At 48.5% G+C, this 18,633-nt stretch overlaps 1 protein-coding gene across 1 annotated transcript; it reads right to left on the reverse strand.

Annotated features, from left to right (window-relative positions):
• Nucleotides 1–464: 464 nt before the first annotated feature.
• Nucleotides 465–18,575, reverse strand: Hml (hemolectin). Its single transcript, XM_076827955.1, has 37 exons — nt 18,472–18,575; nt 18,266–18,403; nt 18,081–18,208; nt 17,661–17,820; nt 17,471–17,598; nt 17,304–17,399; nt 16,853–17,217; nt 16,205–16,784; nt 15,849–16,136; nt 15,354–15,784; nt 15,014–15,275; nt 14,709–14,939; nt 13,836–14,061; nt 13,561–13,766; nt 13,134–13,496; nt 12,722–13,060; nt 12,318–12,656; nt 11,917–12,251; nt 11,613–11,849; nt 11,311–11,539; nt 10,929–11,249; nt 10,736–10,858; nt 9,474–9,990; nt 9,049–9,404; nt 8,541–8,981; nt 8,286–8,469; nt 7,895–8,229; nt 6,761–6,911; nt 6,343–6,698; nt 5,859–6,274; nt 5,492–5,790; nt 5,157–5,427; nt 4,965–5,072; nt 4,643–4,894; nt 2,278–4,570; nt 1,316–1,686; nt 465–686 (listed from the first exon to the last, which is right to left on the reverse strand). The coding sequence occupies exons 1-36, from the start codon at nt 18,573–18,575 to the stop codon at nt 1,496–1,498; spliced, it is 11,799 nt and encodes a 3,932-aa protein (XP_076684070.1). The 3' UTR covers nt 465–686; nt 1,316–1,495.
• Between the last annotated feature and the right edge of the window lie 58 nt (nt 18,576–18,633).

Genomic DNA, 18,633 nt, shown 5'->3' on the forward strand with positions numbered 1-18,633 from the left:
TTTGTAAGTTTGATTACGTTGTCGTTGAGAACTACCAGTTGATAAGGATTAACAGAAGATGTGTATCATAAAAGGTTTTTAATTTTTATACTTGTCCCGACGTTATTCGCGTGCAGAACTATATTTATTTGCGTTCCTTGGCTTCCTATTTTGTATAGCAGATTCGGCGTCTCAGGTTTCTTGCAAACTAGTCCATAAAAGCTCTGTTCGATAAGTCCTATCTCTATACTTACGTCGATGGATTGAAAGAAAGCCTCCTCGCGCCGAGGAATTGGCGCGCGACAAAATCAACCATGTATCACCTGTTCCGATTTACAGTTACACACGAATGATCCGATGAAACTATATTGTAGGGAAGGAAACTGTGATTTTAATTTATCTTCTACGGTCGGTTATACGTGGCACCTCGAAAAGTTGCTTTGTTACTTCGTTGTTCGATCTTCGTTTTATACACCGTCTGTTCCTTTCGATTAAATCTCTTTATATTCCTGAATCTTTAATACAGACGTTTAACTATATTTGCTCTTCGATATTTGTACATAAAAGTAGGAAGTTTCTGAATCTTGAAGTACAAATAAAACGGAAAATTCGAACTGCGTGCATATTTACGGGATAAAGAAAGTCTTGTTAAGGAAGACTGAATAATTTTTATTGTACTTAGTATGCTCCGGAATTCAAAGTATGAACTCTAGTACAGTATTTCCTCGTTGAGGGCTCGCTGGTCGTGACCGGCGATGAGCCCATATCGTGAACAGAGCTCTAATTCAGAGAGATCGTTTCTCGCTTCTTTCTGGCCGAAGGAGGGAGCGGGATGGAACACTTTGCGTGCGCGGCGAGCGTGCGCCACGGTCAGATAGTCAGGTACGGCACGAGCCTTTTTTGCGCCCTTTATTATAATACATTATTTGAGATTATTGATGATCTTACTCCGAATTTTTATTCGCAGTTTAAAATAGTTGCATTACAATTTGTAGTATTTCATTTAAAAGTTTATTTTCAAGAATGCCAACAATGAAAAGACCATTTTGCGTCTCTTGTCAACCTTACGTCCTAGGCAGTTGCCTAATTTTTCAGAGTAAACTCATAATCTCAAATAAATGTATTATAATAAAGGGCGCAATTTGGCAAGTTCACCTAGGGCGCAAAAAAGACTTGGGCCGGGCCTGCGTCAAGATTTTGCGAAAGCGGTTTTTGTGACGGAGTGTCAGGCGTCGGAAAGACGGAGCGAGACAAGCGTGTACGCCAAATCGAGCCCTTAACGTGTACATCAAATCGAGCCCTCATCGTGTACGCCAAATCGAGCCCTCAACGAGACATTACTGTATATCTTTAGAGAAATCCGATATATGAACTGTTAAAAAATGTGTGTATATTTATATATACACACATGTGTATATATACGCATCATTCAATAAAATCAACGAATAATAGTTTTGTATTTTGCGCCTATTCTGCAACTGTTAAGGTACTTCCCATCCTATCGCTTCTCTCGTTCTTAACCCTTAATTCCCCCTTTTCTTCCTTTGTAGGCAGGACCGCTGGCCGTGCACGACGAGCAAAAGCAAGACACCGGCACAGTCACGACTTTCTTCAGAATTTTGTTGTCCTCGCATGTCAACTCGATAACCATCCGTCTATTCTGCATAGGCTGGCAACACTGGCAATCCACCACTTGGTTCCAATTATCTGCAAAGTGAAGAAAGCGATGCAGCGAGCCTCGCCAGGTTCCACCAACCACCATTTTTATATCTTTTCACTAGCAAAGTACCCCCGCGCTTCGCTTCGGGCCTAAGAGATATTAAGGGCTCCATGAAAACACATTTCACTCCTTTCCACCACCCCCTTAGGGGTTGGTTAGGGAAAAATCCTGAACTTGGTATTTAGGCATTTATGTGGGTAACTTTTTGAAGTAAAAACCAAGTTGATATCTAATCGGGCCTAAGAGATTTTGAGGAATCCCTGAAAATACATTTCACCCCTTTTCGCCCTCCTGGGAGTTCGTTAGGGAAAAATCCTGAAATTGGTTTTTAGGCATTTGTGTGTGCAATCTTTGTGAGTAAGAACCAAGTTGATAATGTAATTGGGCCTAAGAAATTTTGAAGTATCCGTGAAAATACATTTCACCCCCTTGGGGATGGAATTTCCAATAATCCTTCCTTAGTGGGTGCCTACGCCATGAAATCAATGTAGGTACCTTCGAAATTTCACGTTGCTACGTTAAGGGTACTAGGCAGTCGTTCCTGTCTAAAATGAAGCATTTCATATATAGATTATTACCTGCATCAATGTACGTAGCGGATTCACATTTCCCATGGCACTCCGCGATGCCCTCTATAGGTGCCAAATTCTTGCAGATCCCATGTATCCTATGGCTCGCTCTGAACATACCAACGGTGTTCTGCGGTTCCATAACATCAGCGGCACACTGGTCCACCCTCTGATTATGCGCGGTGAGATTACACATCTTGCAGCAATTCTGAGTGTAGATGAAAGTGTCCGGGCAGTTTGTTATGTCGGGGCAGATCACCGAGCTGCTACTGACGGACAGCTGATCCCCCTGGTCCATGCATGTGTAGAAAGTGCAATTGTCGGCGGAAGACCAGGTCGCATCAGGTTCGTACATCGTGTCTCCAACCATGCAATGTGTCTGCCTACATGTTCCGCAGCACTGGTCCTTCGCGTCTTCGTACACCCAACCAAGGGCACACTTCTTCGAGCAAACCTCCACCTCCTTGTACTTCGTCACGTTCAGGTCCAGCACGCAAAATTCCGTTACGCAATTGTCCACGATGGACTTCCATTTCTCGCCAGGCTTGTACACTGTGCCGTTGTAGCGGCAACCAGTTTTAACGAACTGCGGGCAACATTGGCCAGGAACGTACTGCTTCTCTATCTCAAACTCCATCTCTTCCAACGAATCTATCTCTGGACACTTCTCTACCACAGATTCCATGTACACGCCTTCGGCGTTAGACCTGCAGGAGTATCTGGTACAGAAATCAGAGGAGTGCCATTCCTCGCCCACGTTCTTCACTTCGCTACCAACGACGCAAGCCACTGGCACGCAACGTCCGCAGCAACTGACGCTTCTGTTATCAGTAGGCCGATACTCGAAGCCGAGGTCACAAGCAGTCTTGCATTCCTGCACCTTTATCTGCTTCCGAATACCACCCTCGTCTCTGACACACGCTGCCACGGTGCAGCTGTCTTCAGGGTCCGGTTGCCAGACCTCGCCGTCCTGGTACACCTTCTCTCCATCTTTGCAGGCGGATCTCTCGAAGCCTGGGCAACACTTATCCTGCAGGACGACCTCTTCCACGACGAAGTCAGATATATCTGGATGGTCCACGGCTTTCAGACACTCCATCGTAGTGCACTTCGGCTTTGCGCCTTCGTCCGAGAGCTCACAGATGCAGGAGGTGCATCTGTCGTTCATCCACTGCTCTCCTACGCTCTTCGCTACCACGAGCCCTGACATTTCTACTCCGCTGTTCGACCCGTTGTTGTACAGACAGAGATCCTGCCGTGGCGCGCATTTATAGCTAGCGCAGCAGGTGTTCTCTTCCACTACGGTTACAACTTCGTAATAGTCAGAGCACACCGGGGCTGGGAGGCAAGTCTGCGGATCGCAGATGGTCATGGACCTCGGGCAGCACCCGGACGTGTTGGTGACCTGCACGAAGCCAGGCTGCACTTCCTCGACTTCCAGGTCGACTTCGTTCAGCGAAGGACACTCGGAGGGTGGCAGACACTCGCAGATGAACTTGTTGCATCCGTCAGCGCCAAGGGACGCTTTCATAACTTGCCCGTAGCCACACTCAGGCATTTGAGCTTCCTCCGCGCAGAAAGGCGCTGCGGTTGTCGCTGCATTTGGTACGCACACGTATTTCACGCAGCACTCCTCCGCTGTCCCATTAACCCTCACAGGCGTCATGTTCTCTTCGCAGATGGTGTTCACAGCTGGACACTCTGTCCTCTGGCAGTTAATCGCTTTCCTGCTGCAAGTGCATTCGGTGCAAGCGTCAGGGAACCATACGTCACCTTCGACGTGACCCTCTTCGTCGCAAGCGAGACACTTCTCCTTAGGGATGCAGGTGTTGTTGCGAAGAGCGAGGCCGCGGGGACAGAAGCAGCCTTCCTCAAAGTTCCTGGAGCACTTGGTGTCGCTGATTTCGTTGACGGTGTCGCAAGTTACTTCGCAAGCGGGCCCGCACGGCTGGTATTCCAGATGCGGCGGGCAAGTGTAAGCACACGTCTCGCTGCTCCTCCAAGTCAGGCACACTCCCACCTGCTGGCATTTCCTAGCGTAAGCCTCGAAGCTCTCGCAGTAGCCTCCTCCGGTGCAAACGCTGTCCTGACAGGCCATCAAGTACGGCATCGGGTCGACGAGATTGTGACACTGTCCGAAATCTACCGCGTTCAACAATTGCCTGCACGGATCCTGATCGGCTGGCGGCAGGACGCATTTGGCTTCTTTGGTAGAAATGCACGCGTCCGTGTCGAGGTTGGTACCGTATGGCGACTCGGTGACCAGCCAGCTAGTGGCAAAGTCCTGCGTGTCGTTTGCAACCTAAGTAACAAGCCGATTCGTGCTATGAAAACTTGTGTCTATCTTTGAAAGACGCAAAGGGGATGATCATACCTCTCCGTCCTGCTTCTTTAAATCGTCCTCCGAGTCCTCGTTGCAATTTCCACACAGACCTTCCATTATTCCTCCGAAGATATGCGAAGGGACGGTGAGGGCGAATGCGAAGTTCGGCTGATACGCGATCATCTCTAACTGGATGGGAGGTATCGATAGGCGCAGCTTCTTCGAAGGTGTTTGCTCCAAAATCAACCAGGACATATTAACGGGGAAATCGTGTACTTCGTAGCCATCCATTAGCACCTTGAACTGGTCAGAAAAAAGAGTTTATGCGCTTCTCTGCTCCCGGCGTTCTCGTGGCTAAAACAAATTACTTTACCTCTTCGGAAGGCGCGTTCTCCCTGATTTGAACAACGTGGTCCTTGTACAGAACCGTGACAGCTTCCACGCACGTGTCAGTCTTACAAATCCCATTGGAAACCAGCACCTGTTTCCGAAAATATCAAAACAAAACCATCAGAAGTGCGGATATCTAACGAAGAAGTATTTGCATGATTGCTGGCTCAACTACCTGATACGTGTTATTCCCGGCACCCCTCCCGTCTCTGGATAGAACATAGGTGCAGTTTCCGTCGAATTTAATATTCCTCCTGTCGAAGCTGATGAACTTCGAGATCCCTAGCCACTCGCAGATGCAGTCTTTGCATTGCTTCGGTGGCACGCACTCCTCGCCGTCGCGAACTGTTCCCTCGGGGCAGAAGCAGCCGGAGAAGCACACCCCTTGCATCACCGGGCACGGGTCTATTTGCTGCAGGTTGTCGCAGCTGGCTTCGCACTTGTTCCTACAAATATACCAATCCAGAAACCACTCAAAGCGCTAGGATCGAAGGTTTTAGGGAATCCCACCTGTAGCAATCTTTGTGAACGAATGGAGGAGCGCAGGTGACAGGGCAGTCGTGAGTGCTTCTCCAGGTCGACAGGTCTACGTTAAAGTCGCCGGCCTGACATTCGGTGGCGAAGCTGGTCAAGGAGCGGCAGCGACAATCGTCGTGCGTGTGATTGCTGCGTATGCAATTGCACGTGCTCTCCATACAGCGGGAGACAAACCTCTCCACGTCCACGATACCGGAGCACGCCGCTAAAGACGAATCCTTCACCGCGTTACAAATCTTCCAGCTCTCCTCCTGCATCTCGTACGGGCAGACCTAGGGCATTAAACGTCACGATTCAGACATGTTTAAGCCTGGCGCTCCCCCTAAAGCTGATCGCCTACCTGCGAGTCACATTCTGGCACCTCCTCCATCGCCCAGCTGTTCCCAAACTCCGCGGTGCTCCGGGCCTGACTTCCGTCCGGCAGTTGCCTGTCGTTCGCCGTGTGTCCGTCGAAATAGCCGCACAAGCCGTCCACCCGACCGGCTAGTTTCGTCGACACTCCCACCTTCGCGTTAGAGTTCGAGTCCCAAATCACCCAGAACCCGTAGCTGTTCGACACCAAATATGTAATGTCGCCGATGGCGGATATCTTGAACGAGGAGAATTTGTCGCCAAGCCGAGCCAATTGGTTCGGCGTGAAGCTGTACTGGTTTACGTCCACGTGCATATCGGGGTACAGGATGATCACGTCGTCCTCAAGAGTCACTGCCAGAACGCGAGTGCAGTGGCCACTCCGCGGGTCGCACTGCTTCTCCACTGTAAAAATGACGTTTCTTATGTTTTGCCAACAGTATAATTGGGCGCTAAAGAATCGAAAGACTCACGTGTGATGTACCACTTGTTGGTGAACATCTCCCTGGCCAAAATGTGGTTGCAGATGTCGTACTTGTACTCCAGCTTGTCAAACGTGGTGAACGTTCTTCCTGTCACGTTGCAAACAGCTTCCTCGGGTGCTGGGGGCTTGCAAGTGTACTTTGGACACTCCTGGTGCTTGTACATACTCAGCTTCTCGTAAACCACCGCGTATCCTCGCGGGCAGGATGCCTGCGGACAGGTGCGTGGCTTTGTTTTGTCGAGTACTGGTGGTGGTTTGTTGGGTACGCAGATGAACTGTTCGCACTCTGTCTCCGGCTCTGGCTTCCGGTTTTCAGCGTAATTTGAATACCGATGCATGGATTTCCTAAGTTCAAATAAGTCTTGTTAGTTCTCAGTGAGATGTATGAAGGGATCTTATGGTGCTACCTGAGTCCTTTGGTTCTCCAATGATTTTTGGATAAAGACTTCACTCCTTCTCTTCTATGGGACTTCCTGTACTGTTCGGACTTTATAAGTGACTTTAGAACTGTCTTGTATCCAGGTGGGCAAACTGGATCCTGGCACACCGTCGGTGCAACTGAAAGAGCATGAAACGTTAATTTTACTTTTTACGTTTTCTAGGGTCGGGATTATCGAAGCGTCAGAATCTAAGATTGGAGTTTCGAGAATTTGAAAGTTTGCTGTTTTTTCGCGAGGCGAAACTCTCGAAAGCTACATAAGAAAATGTGTAACATCAATGAATAAAGAATCGTGCAAAGAGATTTATGCAAAAATTTAGAAAACAGATTCAGCACTTTAATTTCGAAGGTTTTGAGAACTTTGAGACACAATAGTTTTGAGTTTGGAAAGTTTTGAGCTCCGAATTTCGAAAGTTTCGATAGTTCTGAGTTTCGAAATTCGACAATTTCGGGAGTTTTGAGCTTCGAAAGATTTGAGTTTCAAAAGTTTTGAGCTTCCAAAGTTTTGAGTTTCGGGAGTTTTAAAACCCAAAGATTTGAGTTTCGGGAGTTTTAAAACCCAAAGATTTGAGTTTCGGGAGTTTTAAAACCCAAAGATTTGAGTTTCGGGAGTTTTAAGACCCAAAGATTTGAGTTTCGGGAGTTTCAAATTTCGATTTTTGAAAGGTTCGGTAGTTTTGAGTTTCGGGAGTTTTGAAACCGAAAGTTTTGAGTTTTGGGAGTTTTAAGTTTCAGGAGTTTTGAAACCGAAAGTTTTGAGTTTCGGTAGTTTTGAGCTTTGAATTTCGAAAGTTTCGGTAACTTTGAGTTTCGAGAGTTATGAGATAAAAAGATTTGAGTTTCGGTAGTTTTGAGCTTCGAAAGTTTTCAGTTTCGGGAGTTTTGAGATTGAAAGATTTTAGTTTCGGCAGTTTTGAATTTCCAAAGTTTCGAGAGTTTTGAATTTCCAAAGTTCCGAGAGTTTTCAGCATCGATAGTATTAAGTACCGAAAATTTCAAGAGCTTCAAAGCCCTACAAGCATTCAGATCCGAGTATCCGAGAATTCAAAAATTACGTTCGAACCCACCCCTAATATTTTCACTTTTAATTTAATCGCGATACCTGTAGTCGCGGTTGTGCCTTCATGCCCCTGCGTGGTACTGAGTTCCAAAGCAGGTGTGGTTGAAACCTCTTTAGAGCAATCCTTTTCATCGTCAGGGCAATCTTGAATCCCATTGCACCACAGACTCTCCTCGATACAAACGTTACTGGTTGGACAATGACGCGTGCCAGTTGGACATGGCTTGCACACGCAGTTGCACAGTTCATTCACAACTGGCCGCATCCCTACTTCACTACAGGGCTCACACTTCTTCGGCTTGCAGAAGGGAGTTCCGCCCAAGACGCATTGGCACTCTTGGCAGTCTTCGTTTACATACATCGTGCCCACGTTGTACCTGCGGGTTTTAATCGTTAAAACCTGCATTAATCCAGACGCAAAACGTATACTCACTGAACATGCCCCACTACGCAAGGGCATTCTTGCTTAATCACGCAAGTATTTCCGTTCCACCAGTAAGGTTCCTTGCAGTTGCAAGCCACTTGACTTTCCTTCGACACTCCCTCGCACACATTGCATTCCTCGGTGAATATTTGCGGCGTAGTTCCCACCTTCTCCGTGGTTGTCGTGATAGCAGCTGCATAGGTGATCACGATAAATTACAGCAAATATTCCACCGTTCGTACAGAGAAATAGGGATGCACTTACGGTATGGCAAGAAGCAACCAAGCACCTCTAGCTTCAGACCTATATGCTCGTGCCACTTAACTGGCTGCACCAGCAAGTACCTCGCACGCAATGGTCTCTCGAAGTAGTTCTCCTTAACAGTCTCGGAGTCAAAGTTACCCAAGAATTCCTTTACTGCGCCATACTCATCGATCACTGGACTCCAGTCGCGATCGTCGTCACTGTAAAACACTTTGTAAACGGTGGTCCAGGTGTCCTTGCCACCCTTCGTAGCTATTCCCGTGATGTTACGAGGTTCCAGGAAGTCGATCTTCACATATTGGTGTGGGTTGTCTAGCTTAGGATGCCAAACGCCCGGCGACGTTAGCCTGATATTTGGCAGCAAGTCCGTAGATGAAGAGGACGCTGACAGTTGCTCGGCAAGCAGCACGCCATTGTCCAGTCCCATGGGCTCGTCGCACACTGAAAAGGAAACATGCGAATGAAAACATCAGTCACTACGGTGCTCTAGAATTCATTCTCACCCTACCTGGACTGACCACTGTCTCGGTCAACGCAGTTGTTGGCACTGGGGTGCTGGTGACTGTAAGCTCTCGACAGCCGAGCAATTCTACTTTCATCGCTATTCCGTTCTGCCAGGACAACGGATTTATCCAAACTGCCTTCGCTTCAATGGGCTCGTAAAACTTCTGCTCGACTGCTTTGAATGGATCCACGGGGCCCCTAAACACTCGCGGCTGGCGTTTATCGTCCAGCACGTGAGAGAAGGTGTGGCCATCTTCGGAGAACATTACTCTATAGCTGGTTACAAACTTATAGTCTAGGCCGTTGCCTTGCAGAATGATGCCGTAGATAGGCTCGGGTCTCTGGAACTCCACGTGGAGCCTGAAACGATCGTAGAGAACAGTTCTTTCGAACAAACAAGCTAGAAGATCTCTCTCAGTCTCTGTTTACCATTGATCGGAGTTGGTGTATTCAGGTTCCCAGAACCCAGCAGAATCCTCGGAAGCTTTGCCATTGAGAGGTGAATTCTCTGGCCGGTACATGGGACCTTTGCTGCTACTCGCGTTGAAATTAACTTGGTCGTTTAAGTAGTCAATGAGGGGGATGAAATTGTTGCTGTCGCAGTGTGCTGGTGGGCTGACAGTGCTGGCTACGATAAGCGGTTCCTTCGCACTTGGTGTAGTGGGCTTCTCAGATTGCAAGACGGTAGCTGCTTCCGTGGGTAGATACGTGGCTGGTTTCTCAGTCGACGTCTTGTTAGCCGCGCTGACGCACGAGGACTTGTCGCAGGTGTAATAGTTGTCGATGCACTGGCAGACCTCGCATTCCGACTCCATCAAAATGGCACCAGGGATCACGGAGTCCCCTTGGTGAGACACGCAGGAGCAATCGGTTTCGTCCACGCAGGTCACGAGGTCGCGCCAGAACTTGTGCGGAGGGCAGGCTGATCTCTCCACTGAGACGCATCCTAATCGTTCAAAAAATTAGAAACGAATCGTGGACCATTGCTTATTCAGCGAATTAAGGGGGAACGACACTTTGATGCCTGGAAAAAAGTGCATTTTTTTTTAAATTTTATGTTAGATATCTATACTTCGTAGGAAAGTCACTGATATGGGGTTTAAAGGTACATGTAGTGGACAGTATTTTAGAATTTTTGTGTGACAAAATATACAGTTTTGATCAAGTTATAGTTTCCCACTTTATTCACGTCGCGTTCATCTAAGAAAAAAAGGAGAGCAGTTTTTTAAATCTATATTAATATAGTTACAGTTAAGCGTAGGGAAATTGAAAATAAATTATTTTTACTATTTTTTCCACCCCAAAATATATACTGACTCGAAATTTTAGAACTTTCCACTTTAAGCTCCGCCATTTCTCCAAAAATTTTTGTAATTAAATTTCCGTAAGCTTAACTGTAACTATATTAATATAGATTAAATAAATGCTCGCCTTTTTTTTCTCAGATGCACGCGACGTGAATAAACTGGGAAACCATCAGATCGTCTCTACAGCGACCTCTATAACTTGTTTAAAACTGTATATTTTGTCACACAAAAATTCTAAAATACTGTCCACTATATGCGCATTTAAGCCCCATATCAATGACTTTCCTACGAAGTATGGACATCTAACAGAAAATTAAAAAAAATTGCATTTTTTTCCGAGCTTCAAGGTGTTGTTCCCCCTTAATTCTTCGAAGGGTACTGTACCTGGTATGCAGTCGGCTGTGCCATCGCAATATCCTTCTTTCACCAAGACATGATGGAAGTAATCGCAAGCGATCTTGCAGTTAATAGCGCAGAGATCCCATGTCTCGCCCTCTTTGCAAGCTTCTAAAAGAAAAACCCTCGGTTCACTCCCAATAGCCCGAGAACAGCGCGGCGAAAATATACCAGATCGTACTTGCGGTTATGACGTTCTTCTCCAAAACTACCGACACGGTAGTCTTCACCTTCGTCTTATCGCTGCCCGTCCATTCAGTCTTAGCCGGTGTCGTTTGTTTAAGCGAGCATTCCGGCCTCAGCGGAATAACATTAACCGGCCAGTCGCAGACCTGCACCAGGGGGTTGTAAAACAAATCCTGCGAGCAGGATTTCTCCACGAACTCATTTCCGTTGACTCCAGGCGCGCATTGATAGAACAGGCGGCAGTCCGTAGGGTGAGGCTTATTGGGCTGCTCCGGGCTGCACTCTTCGTACACAGTTTTACCAGTAGTTGGTGTCTCTGCAAGGCGAATTGACATTAAATACCAAAACGACGACCACAAATTCTGCACAACACAAACCTGGTGTACTCCCGACTGTCTCCGTGGTCCTCGGCGGGCAAAGGCATAGGACACTGATCTCGAAGTCGATGCAACGTAGACCGGGCAGAGATTGGCAATAGAGACCGCGCTCCAAGCTACACTCAACGTCCAGGCGAGTCTCCTTCGGCGTTAAATGGCCGTTCACAGATCTACATCTTATATCGACCATGTGGCTCTTGTCGCACATTCCGGATCCTTCTACGTTCGCCTTCAACAAAGACAGAACGAGGTTACAACAAACGCTACTAATTAAAAAGCCGCGGAACCTGGTGAAGCATTACCAAATCCAATAACCCGGGCAGAGGTTCGACGTCTTTAATCTTCTTCCCCTTAATCGCTGGATCCTGATTCACCCAAGAGGTCCAACCATCCACGCACCTCTGCGGTTCTTCCAGTGGAACGGTGCTTGTAACAGCGACAGTCGTGCAGGGCTCGCCTTTGCACAACACCTTACCACGGCTACAGAAGCACATCTGGCAGTCGTCGTTGCTGACAACGTCCCCTTCGTAATAGGTCACCTGCAGCCACGCGTAGTTACGCAAAGATCTTCGCTAAAAGACCGCCCGCCAGAGTTCTTCAACTTACCCCGTTGAGTTCAATGCAAAGAGACTTGCACGTTTCCTTGGGAACACATTCAGTGTAGCTATCGTTACTGTACACCTGATTCGCGGGGCAGGACTTGACCGAACACCCTTCCACGCAAGTGTCCTGCGCACACAAGTGAGACTGATCCTTCAGGGTCATCAGATTATCGCAGGTCTCGCGCGGGCAAGTTGTGACGCAGGGGGAATATGTACTGCAGCTTTCGTCGCACTGCATGGGGCAAAGATCCTGACTGCGCCATTTCACGGGAACGCCTTTCGCGCTGCACTCCTGAGTGTACGCTGCCAAAGCTGTGCAGAGGCATTCGCAGTCGCCTCCTGAAAAGTGCGAAAGGTTAATAGGTACCTAGCCTGTTCTGAGAGCTAAAGAGCCTGCAGGCTTACCTGCGTCGCAGCCGCAAGTGTCGAAAATACAGTTGCGCACGTAGCTCTCGACCTCGACTTCGGAGTGGCACGGCTGGAAGACAGAAGACTTCAAAATGCCGCATTTCTGTACAGCCCACAGCTTTCGTTCCGGGTGTTGCTCGCAGGGGTCCTTGACGTCTTTAGGTTCGGGGCAGAAGTCATTCCTCTTCCACGAGTCTCCGAACAGATTCACGGACGCTTCTGATATACCGCCGGAAGGCGTTTTAAAATCGTCCTCGCTGTTATCGTTGTAGTCACCGCAGAGGCCTTTAGTGTGGCCTTTCCACCTCGGGTCTAATTTCACGTGGACTCTGGTACCTGCGACAAAATCGCGACGTATTTCAAAGCCCTTAGGTGCGCGAAGAAGTTGCGAAGTTACACACCTCTGTCCCATTGAAGGGTCAACCCCAGGTCCGGCGCATCGACGAATACAGACAGTCCAGCTGTTCTCATGGCGGTTCTCTTAAAGTTCCCCGCGGGCAGCTCCTTCCCTCGAGTTAAAACAACCGTCTCCCCATTTTCACCGCCCCCGACAGTCAGGGTGATCGCCTTGGAGCAGGACACGCCGGTCGTCCCGCAAGGGACGTTCTGAATTATCACGTCGAAGGAGTCCTCCTTGCTCGTCGAACCTTTAGCCAGAACGTAGTCGCACATTCCTTGGAAATCGTAGATCTTCCCGTCGAATGTCTTATAGTGCGAGTCGCCCCAAGCAGAGCACACACCTGCGTTCGAATAAAAGCCTCGGTAGACAAACACAAACTTCGCGAAATTAACAGTAATCAATTGCAGCGTTACCCGCGCATATTCTGTCCGTGCAATTCCACCTGGCATTCGTGCATCGGCAAGTGTTGCACTCGTTTTGCACGCTGGACCCTTCCTCGTAGCTTTGGCCTCCGTGATGACACGGGCAGGATTCTTCTTCGATGCACTTCTCGCTCAGCTCGTCCAGGACGTAGCCAGCCTTGCAGACGCAGTCGGATTTACACACGGAGGGTTTCTCAACCGACTTGTGCATGTTGCGGCAAGTTCGAGGCTCCGCTGGCGCGCAATCTGTGACTTCTAAGTTTTGGCTCGCCACGCAGGTGGTCAGCAGGTCCTTGGCTGCGGGGTATTCCCGAATTTCATCCGGCGTTGCCGGCCGATGGGTCCAAACCCCGCCTATGATTTACACAGACGCGTACAACTCTTCTGTTCGATTACAGTGTTTTTATAATAGACAAACCTGCGCAGGTGCAAAGTTCAGGAGCTTTATTGCCCGGCCTGACTTCTTTATGGCCTGCGTTAAACTCGAGTCCTCCGTATGTGCACGGGCATTGCCCTATGGGGATACACTCCCCGTGGACGTCCAACGTTTCACCTTCCGGGCAGTTGCAGCCTTCTACGCACTCCTGCTTGCAATCCTGGTAAAACGATATATCTCCGCACGACCTAACAAGGATAATCTTCTGTTAAGTTAGCTTGTAGTCGATGCTCGTCAATTTCGTAAGGATAATGTACCTGGTGCAGCTGTTTCCACAAATCTGATAGACTTGGTTCGACGGGCAATGGATCTTACACTCGTCTATGTCCTGCCGCCATAGGAGTTTCACTCCGGCAGCGGCACATTCCTTGGCATACGCTGCCAGGTTGGGACAGAGGCACATCCCGGCCTCAACCTTGCAGGAGCACATGTCGAACATGCAGTCTTTGTAGAACAGTTCTGGGTCCACGTACCAGTGGCAGTCTGAAAAGCAGGGCTATGAGTAGTCCGAAGCCGAGACAAGTAGAATTAAGCCGGGAATCCACCTAGAAGCTAAGCTATGCTACGCGATGCTGTGCTACGTTTTAAAAAAATTAGCTTCGATACATTCTTATGGAAATAATCAAACATAGCATAGCAGAGGCATGGCTCAGCTTAGTTTCTAGGTGGATTCCCAGCTTTAGTGGTCCCGATTTCTCGGTATTTTTCGTATCTCGAGAAATCAAGCGTCAGGTCATATTTCTCGAGAATTCTGCGTCGAGAATTCTCAAAAATGGGTCTTTTCGAATTTGACAATACTCAAAAAAGGCGGGTGCTCAATAATCTTCTTTCTCCAGAGGACCCAATATGGCGGATGCGCATACTCACCTCTTCAGTGCTCTATAATTACTGTTCTTTGTTTGTTCAAGTAATAAAGACGAATAATAATAATAATAATAATAATAATAATAATAATAATAATGATAATAATAATAATAATAATAATAATAATGATAATAATAATAATAATAATAATAATAATAATAATAATTTCTCCAGACTTAAGTTTCTCGTCAGATACTGTAATTTCTCGAGAAATAAGAAATAAGCAATAATAAAATAGAAGGAACTCTAAGTAGTTGAACTCTTACCAGCAAATATGTCGCTGAGCAAAGAGGAGCAGTATTGTTTCGCAGTCGCTCGTTTCTGAGGATCTAGATCACAAGGATGGTCCGATTCCTTTTCCGGAACGTTGGCGCAGGACGCGTCGGACTTCCACTTATTAGCGAAGCAGGCTGCCGTGTGCTCGACATCGCCCTCGGGAGTGATGAAATCATCTTTCTGGTTCTCCGAGAACGTGCCGCAGAGCCCCTTAGTTTCACCTGACGATGATAGCGCAGAGTTAAGAGCGAGACGCGACTCTTCGCGCGCACGGATCAGAGAAATAATAACCAACCATGAAACTCGGGAGGAGCGTTGATGTAGACGCGAGAGACCCCGTCCCACCATATCTCCAATCCATTCGGCAGATGAGCCACCAAGAATATACTGCTCGCGATCCGTATCCTGATTCCGCTGACGACCGTGGGGAACGTTGCCAGATCCTCTCCGTTAATCACCACCTGGCGATTCTGTTTAAGCTTTATAGAGGTGTCCTTGAAATTAATCGTCACTGTTTTCGTGCAAGACGGCGCGTCGGCTGGAACTAGCCCCATGCTCTGGAAAAGAGAAGCCTTTGCTGAAGTAATCTCTACGACAAATTGAAGAAGCATACGTTAATAGAACTGCCCGCGAACCTCGGATATCGCGCCGGAGCAGGGCACATTTTCGCCCTCGATGCTGTAGTCATCCCCCTTCATCAGATAGTACTTGCACTTCCCCATGAAATCGTAGTGCCTCCCGTCGAAGGTCGTGTAGTGAGGGTCACCGATCACAGCGCATCTGGCGCTGCACCTGACTTGCGTGCATATCCACTTCCCCGAGGAGCACGTGCAGGTGTTGCAATCTTTCTTCACACTCTTGCCAGGCTGAAACAGCTTTCCGCGCAGCCTGCAGGGACACTCTTCGGGGTATATGCACCTCCCTTCGTGAGCCACGGTTCCTTCCGGGCAGAAGCAGCCTTCTTCGCAGCTGTCGCTGCTCAATTTCCTGTCCACGCCTGCCCAGCAGGAGGACTCAGTCTTCGGTCCACACGGCATGTACACTCTCCCGTTGTTGCAAAGCATAGCTGTAACAGAACCGTTGCTTTACGATCTCTATCAGCTCGCGCATACCCATTTCTAAACGCTTACGGCAAGTGTCGTTGTTCCTCCAGCCAGCCAAAGACACAACCTTCTTATGCGCGCACTGCCTCACGTACACGTTCATCGTCTCGCAAGCGCATCCCCTTCTATCCTCCTGCGTGCAGGCACAGTAATCCCACAGACATGCCGCCTGCAAGTCGGGGACTCTGATCGTATCAGCACAAGCGTGGAACCTGTAGTCGGAGAGCAGCTCAGCGCAGAAGCTGATGGCCTCCGCGGCGGTAATTGGATTGGACTTGCAGGAATGACGAGTGTCTGGGTACTCGTCGCACACCTCTGAAAGTATAAATGAAAATATAGTGTCAATTGTAGCTGCGACTAGATCTGTAATAGTAGAGCCGTACCTCCGATGTTCTCCGTCCTCCAAGAAGAAACAAACGCCGCAAGATTCCTCGCGCGATCGCCGTTCTTACACGTCAGATCGTCCTGCCTGTCGCTGTTCATATTCCCGCAAAGGCCGACTGTCTTGTTCCACATATTCTCAAGGGCCTCAACCTGCAGCATCAAACCGCCGTCCCACTTTAACTGAACCCCCAAAGAGTCCAGCATCACGACGATGAAGTGCGCGGACACCTCGACCCTCAGAGCCGGCAGCTGGGCTGGGATAGGCAGCAGTTTCTTCGGGGTTCGAAACTCCGGGGCGCCGAACTCGTTCCTCGTCAGAATGTACTCCTTCTCCTCGACGAAGATCCGTATGATCCTGAAGCAATCCTGGGTCTTGCAGCTCGGGCTGTTCTCCACTATCACGGTGAAGACCCTGTTCTGCGCCTCCTGGACCAGAACGTAGGAGCAGTCGCTCTCGAAGCTGAACACAGTGTCGTCGAAGCTCTTGTAATGCAGGCCGCCCCAGGTGAAGCAAGTCTTCGGGGTTGGCCGCTTCTTTTCAAGCAGCAGCACATTGTCCGTCAGGGAATTGAACACCGTCTGGCGCAGAAGGGAACATTATTACACGACGCAGAGGAGCAACAGTCAATTACTTGTTGAACTACTACCGTGTTCGAGGAAATATCCTCATGGTTGCCGAAAGCTCCCATGTTGTCGTAAATGGTCGTTCCCAATTGCTCCCCGTTAGAATCCACCATGTCCTGGTAGGTCCACGTATGATTCGTCTCCTTAACGTAGGAGTTGTAAGTGGTGCCGACCGAAATCAGATTGACATTCTCGCTGTACTTGCACTGCGGTATTGGCTGCGGAACGAAGACACCTGTTTCGTAGGAGCACGCGTACACAGCAGCAGGAGGAAACTCGAACTCCACCCCCGCAGGGCAGTTCAGGGTGCACGAGTAACTTTCACCGTCGCTGCTGCAGTAGAAACCGCCGTTGAACCCCATGTTCTTCCCATTGCAGGCGTCAGCAGCTGCGTAAAACATCAAGTTACACCAGAGAAGACACAGACACTACGTTAAGGCGACGCTACATTATCCAAACGCGAGTTACGCTCACAGTATTGACACTGAAGCCCCCTGTACGCCTGCGGACACTGGCAAATGTTCGACGGCAGGCAATTTCCTCCATTCTGGCAGGGTGGATCGCACACAGCTGTGGCGGACAAGAAGATACAATCGTCTGCATATCTGTTCGATTTGTAAGTTCGCGGATTTAAAACGTACGTTTGCAATCAGGCACGGAGACCCAGTCTTCCCTGGTGGGCACCCAGTTCCCGTTCTTGCAGATGAGGTTCGTAATGGAGCTGCCATCCGGGAACGTGAAGTTCTTCAAGCAAGATATGGTGCACGACCTAGAGGAAGAATATTTATACAGCATAGTCGAATAGAGCCCAGCGTTCTCCAGGCAACGTACTTTGAGTTGCACAGCTTGCGGGAGTTGAGCACAGGCAGAGGATACTCCATGCACGGTTTATTTTCAAACTGGCACTGCGGCCCAGTGAAGTCCCCAGGGCAATTGCACTGATGAGGCGCGACGCACACTCCGTTGTTCTGGCATTCGGGCATGCAAATAGCTGGAAGCATACAATTTCGTTTCGAATACTATGTTATGTGGAAGTAGGGAATTCGAAGCCCGGGATCCCGGCTGTTTTTTCGATTCTAAAACTCCCGGGATTTGGTATATCACGTTATAACTTATCCCGAGAATTTTTAAAAACGTAAATTACTTTATGAGCAACTGAAAAATATAAAAATGGAATCCCAAAAACAGCCGGGATCCCGGGATTGAATTCCCTATGTGGAAGCAACTGGTTCTATTTTACAGGATACCCACGTTCACAATGGGATATGGAACTCCAGTCTGCTTCGAAGATGTGCCATTTTTTATCGGTACACGTGATAGCCAGCTTTCGCTCTCCGTTTGGGAACTTGTAATCGGGATTGCAGGATGCGAGACATCCACTGTAAAAAGAGGGCAAATGTGACGCTGTCTTTTAGGGTATTTTAAATTTGAATTACCTGTGTATCGAGCATCGTATTTTGCCGTTTATAGGTGGATCTGGTTGACTGCTGCAACCCCCTACGAACGAGCGTCTCCGTCCACCCTTGGTGCTCTTCACACTGTAATTTGGACTCAGCTCGTTGATCGGTGGAACGCTGCAAAGTGTACTTGTGTTTAATAGTTCTACAGCAGCTCTTGGAGGAAATAATGTGGGATTACTTACTCGTCCGGTTCAGAAGCCTCTGTGGCATCGTTCGTAGCGATCAGTTGGCTTGCAATAGCGATGGCTATTGCAAGATTCCGTAATACTCCTCTACAGGGCACCATGCTGAGCTAACTGCAGTTGTATCACTCTCAGTAGTTCGAAATGGTACGATGAGACATT

Source organism: Andrena cerasifolii, chromosome 15 (assembly GCF_050908995.1).
Source record: "Andrena cerasifolii isolate SP2316 chromosome 15, iyAndCera1_principal, whole genome shotgun sequence".
NCBI lineage: Eukaryota > Metazoa > Arthropoda > Insecta > Hymenoptera > Andrenidae > Andrena > Andrena cerasifolii.

Coding starts and splice junctions, on each gene's coding strand:
- Hml (XM_076827955.1), bottom strand. CDS start 18,575: ATGGTGCCCTGTAGAGGAGTATTACGGAATCTTGCAATAGCCATCGCT. Junction 14,062..14,708: donor GCTCAGCGACATATTTGCTG/GTAAGAGTTCAA, acceptor CCTGCTTTTCAG/ACTGCCACTGGTACGTGGAC. Junction 12,252..12,317: donor CACTTGCGGCTGCGACGCAG/GTAAGCCTGCAG, acceptor CGCACTTTTCAG/GAGGCGACTGCGAATGCCTC.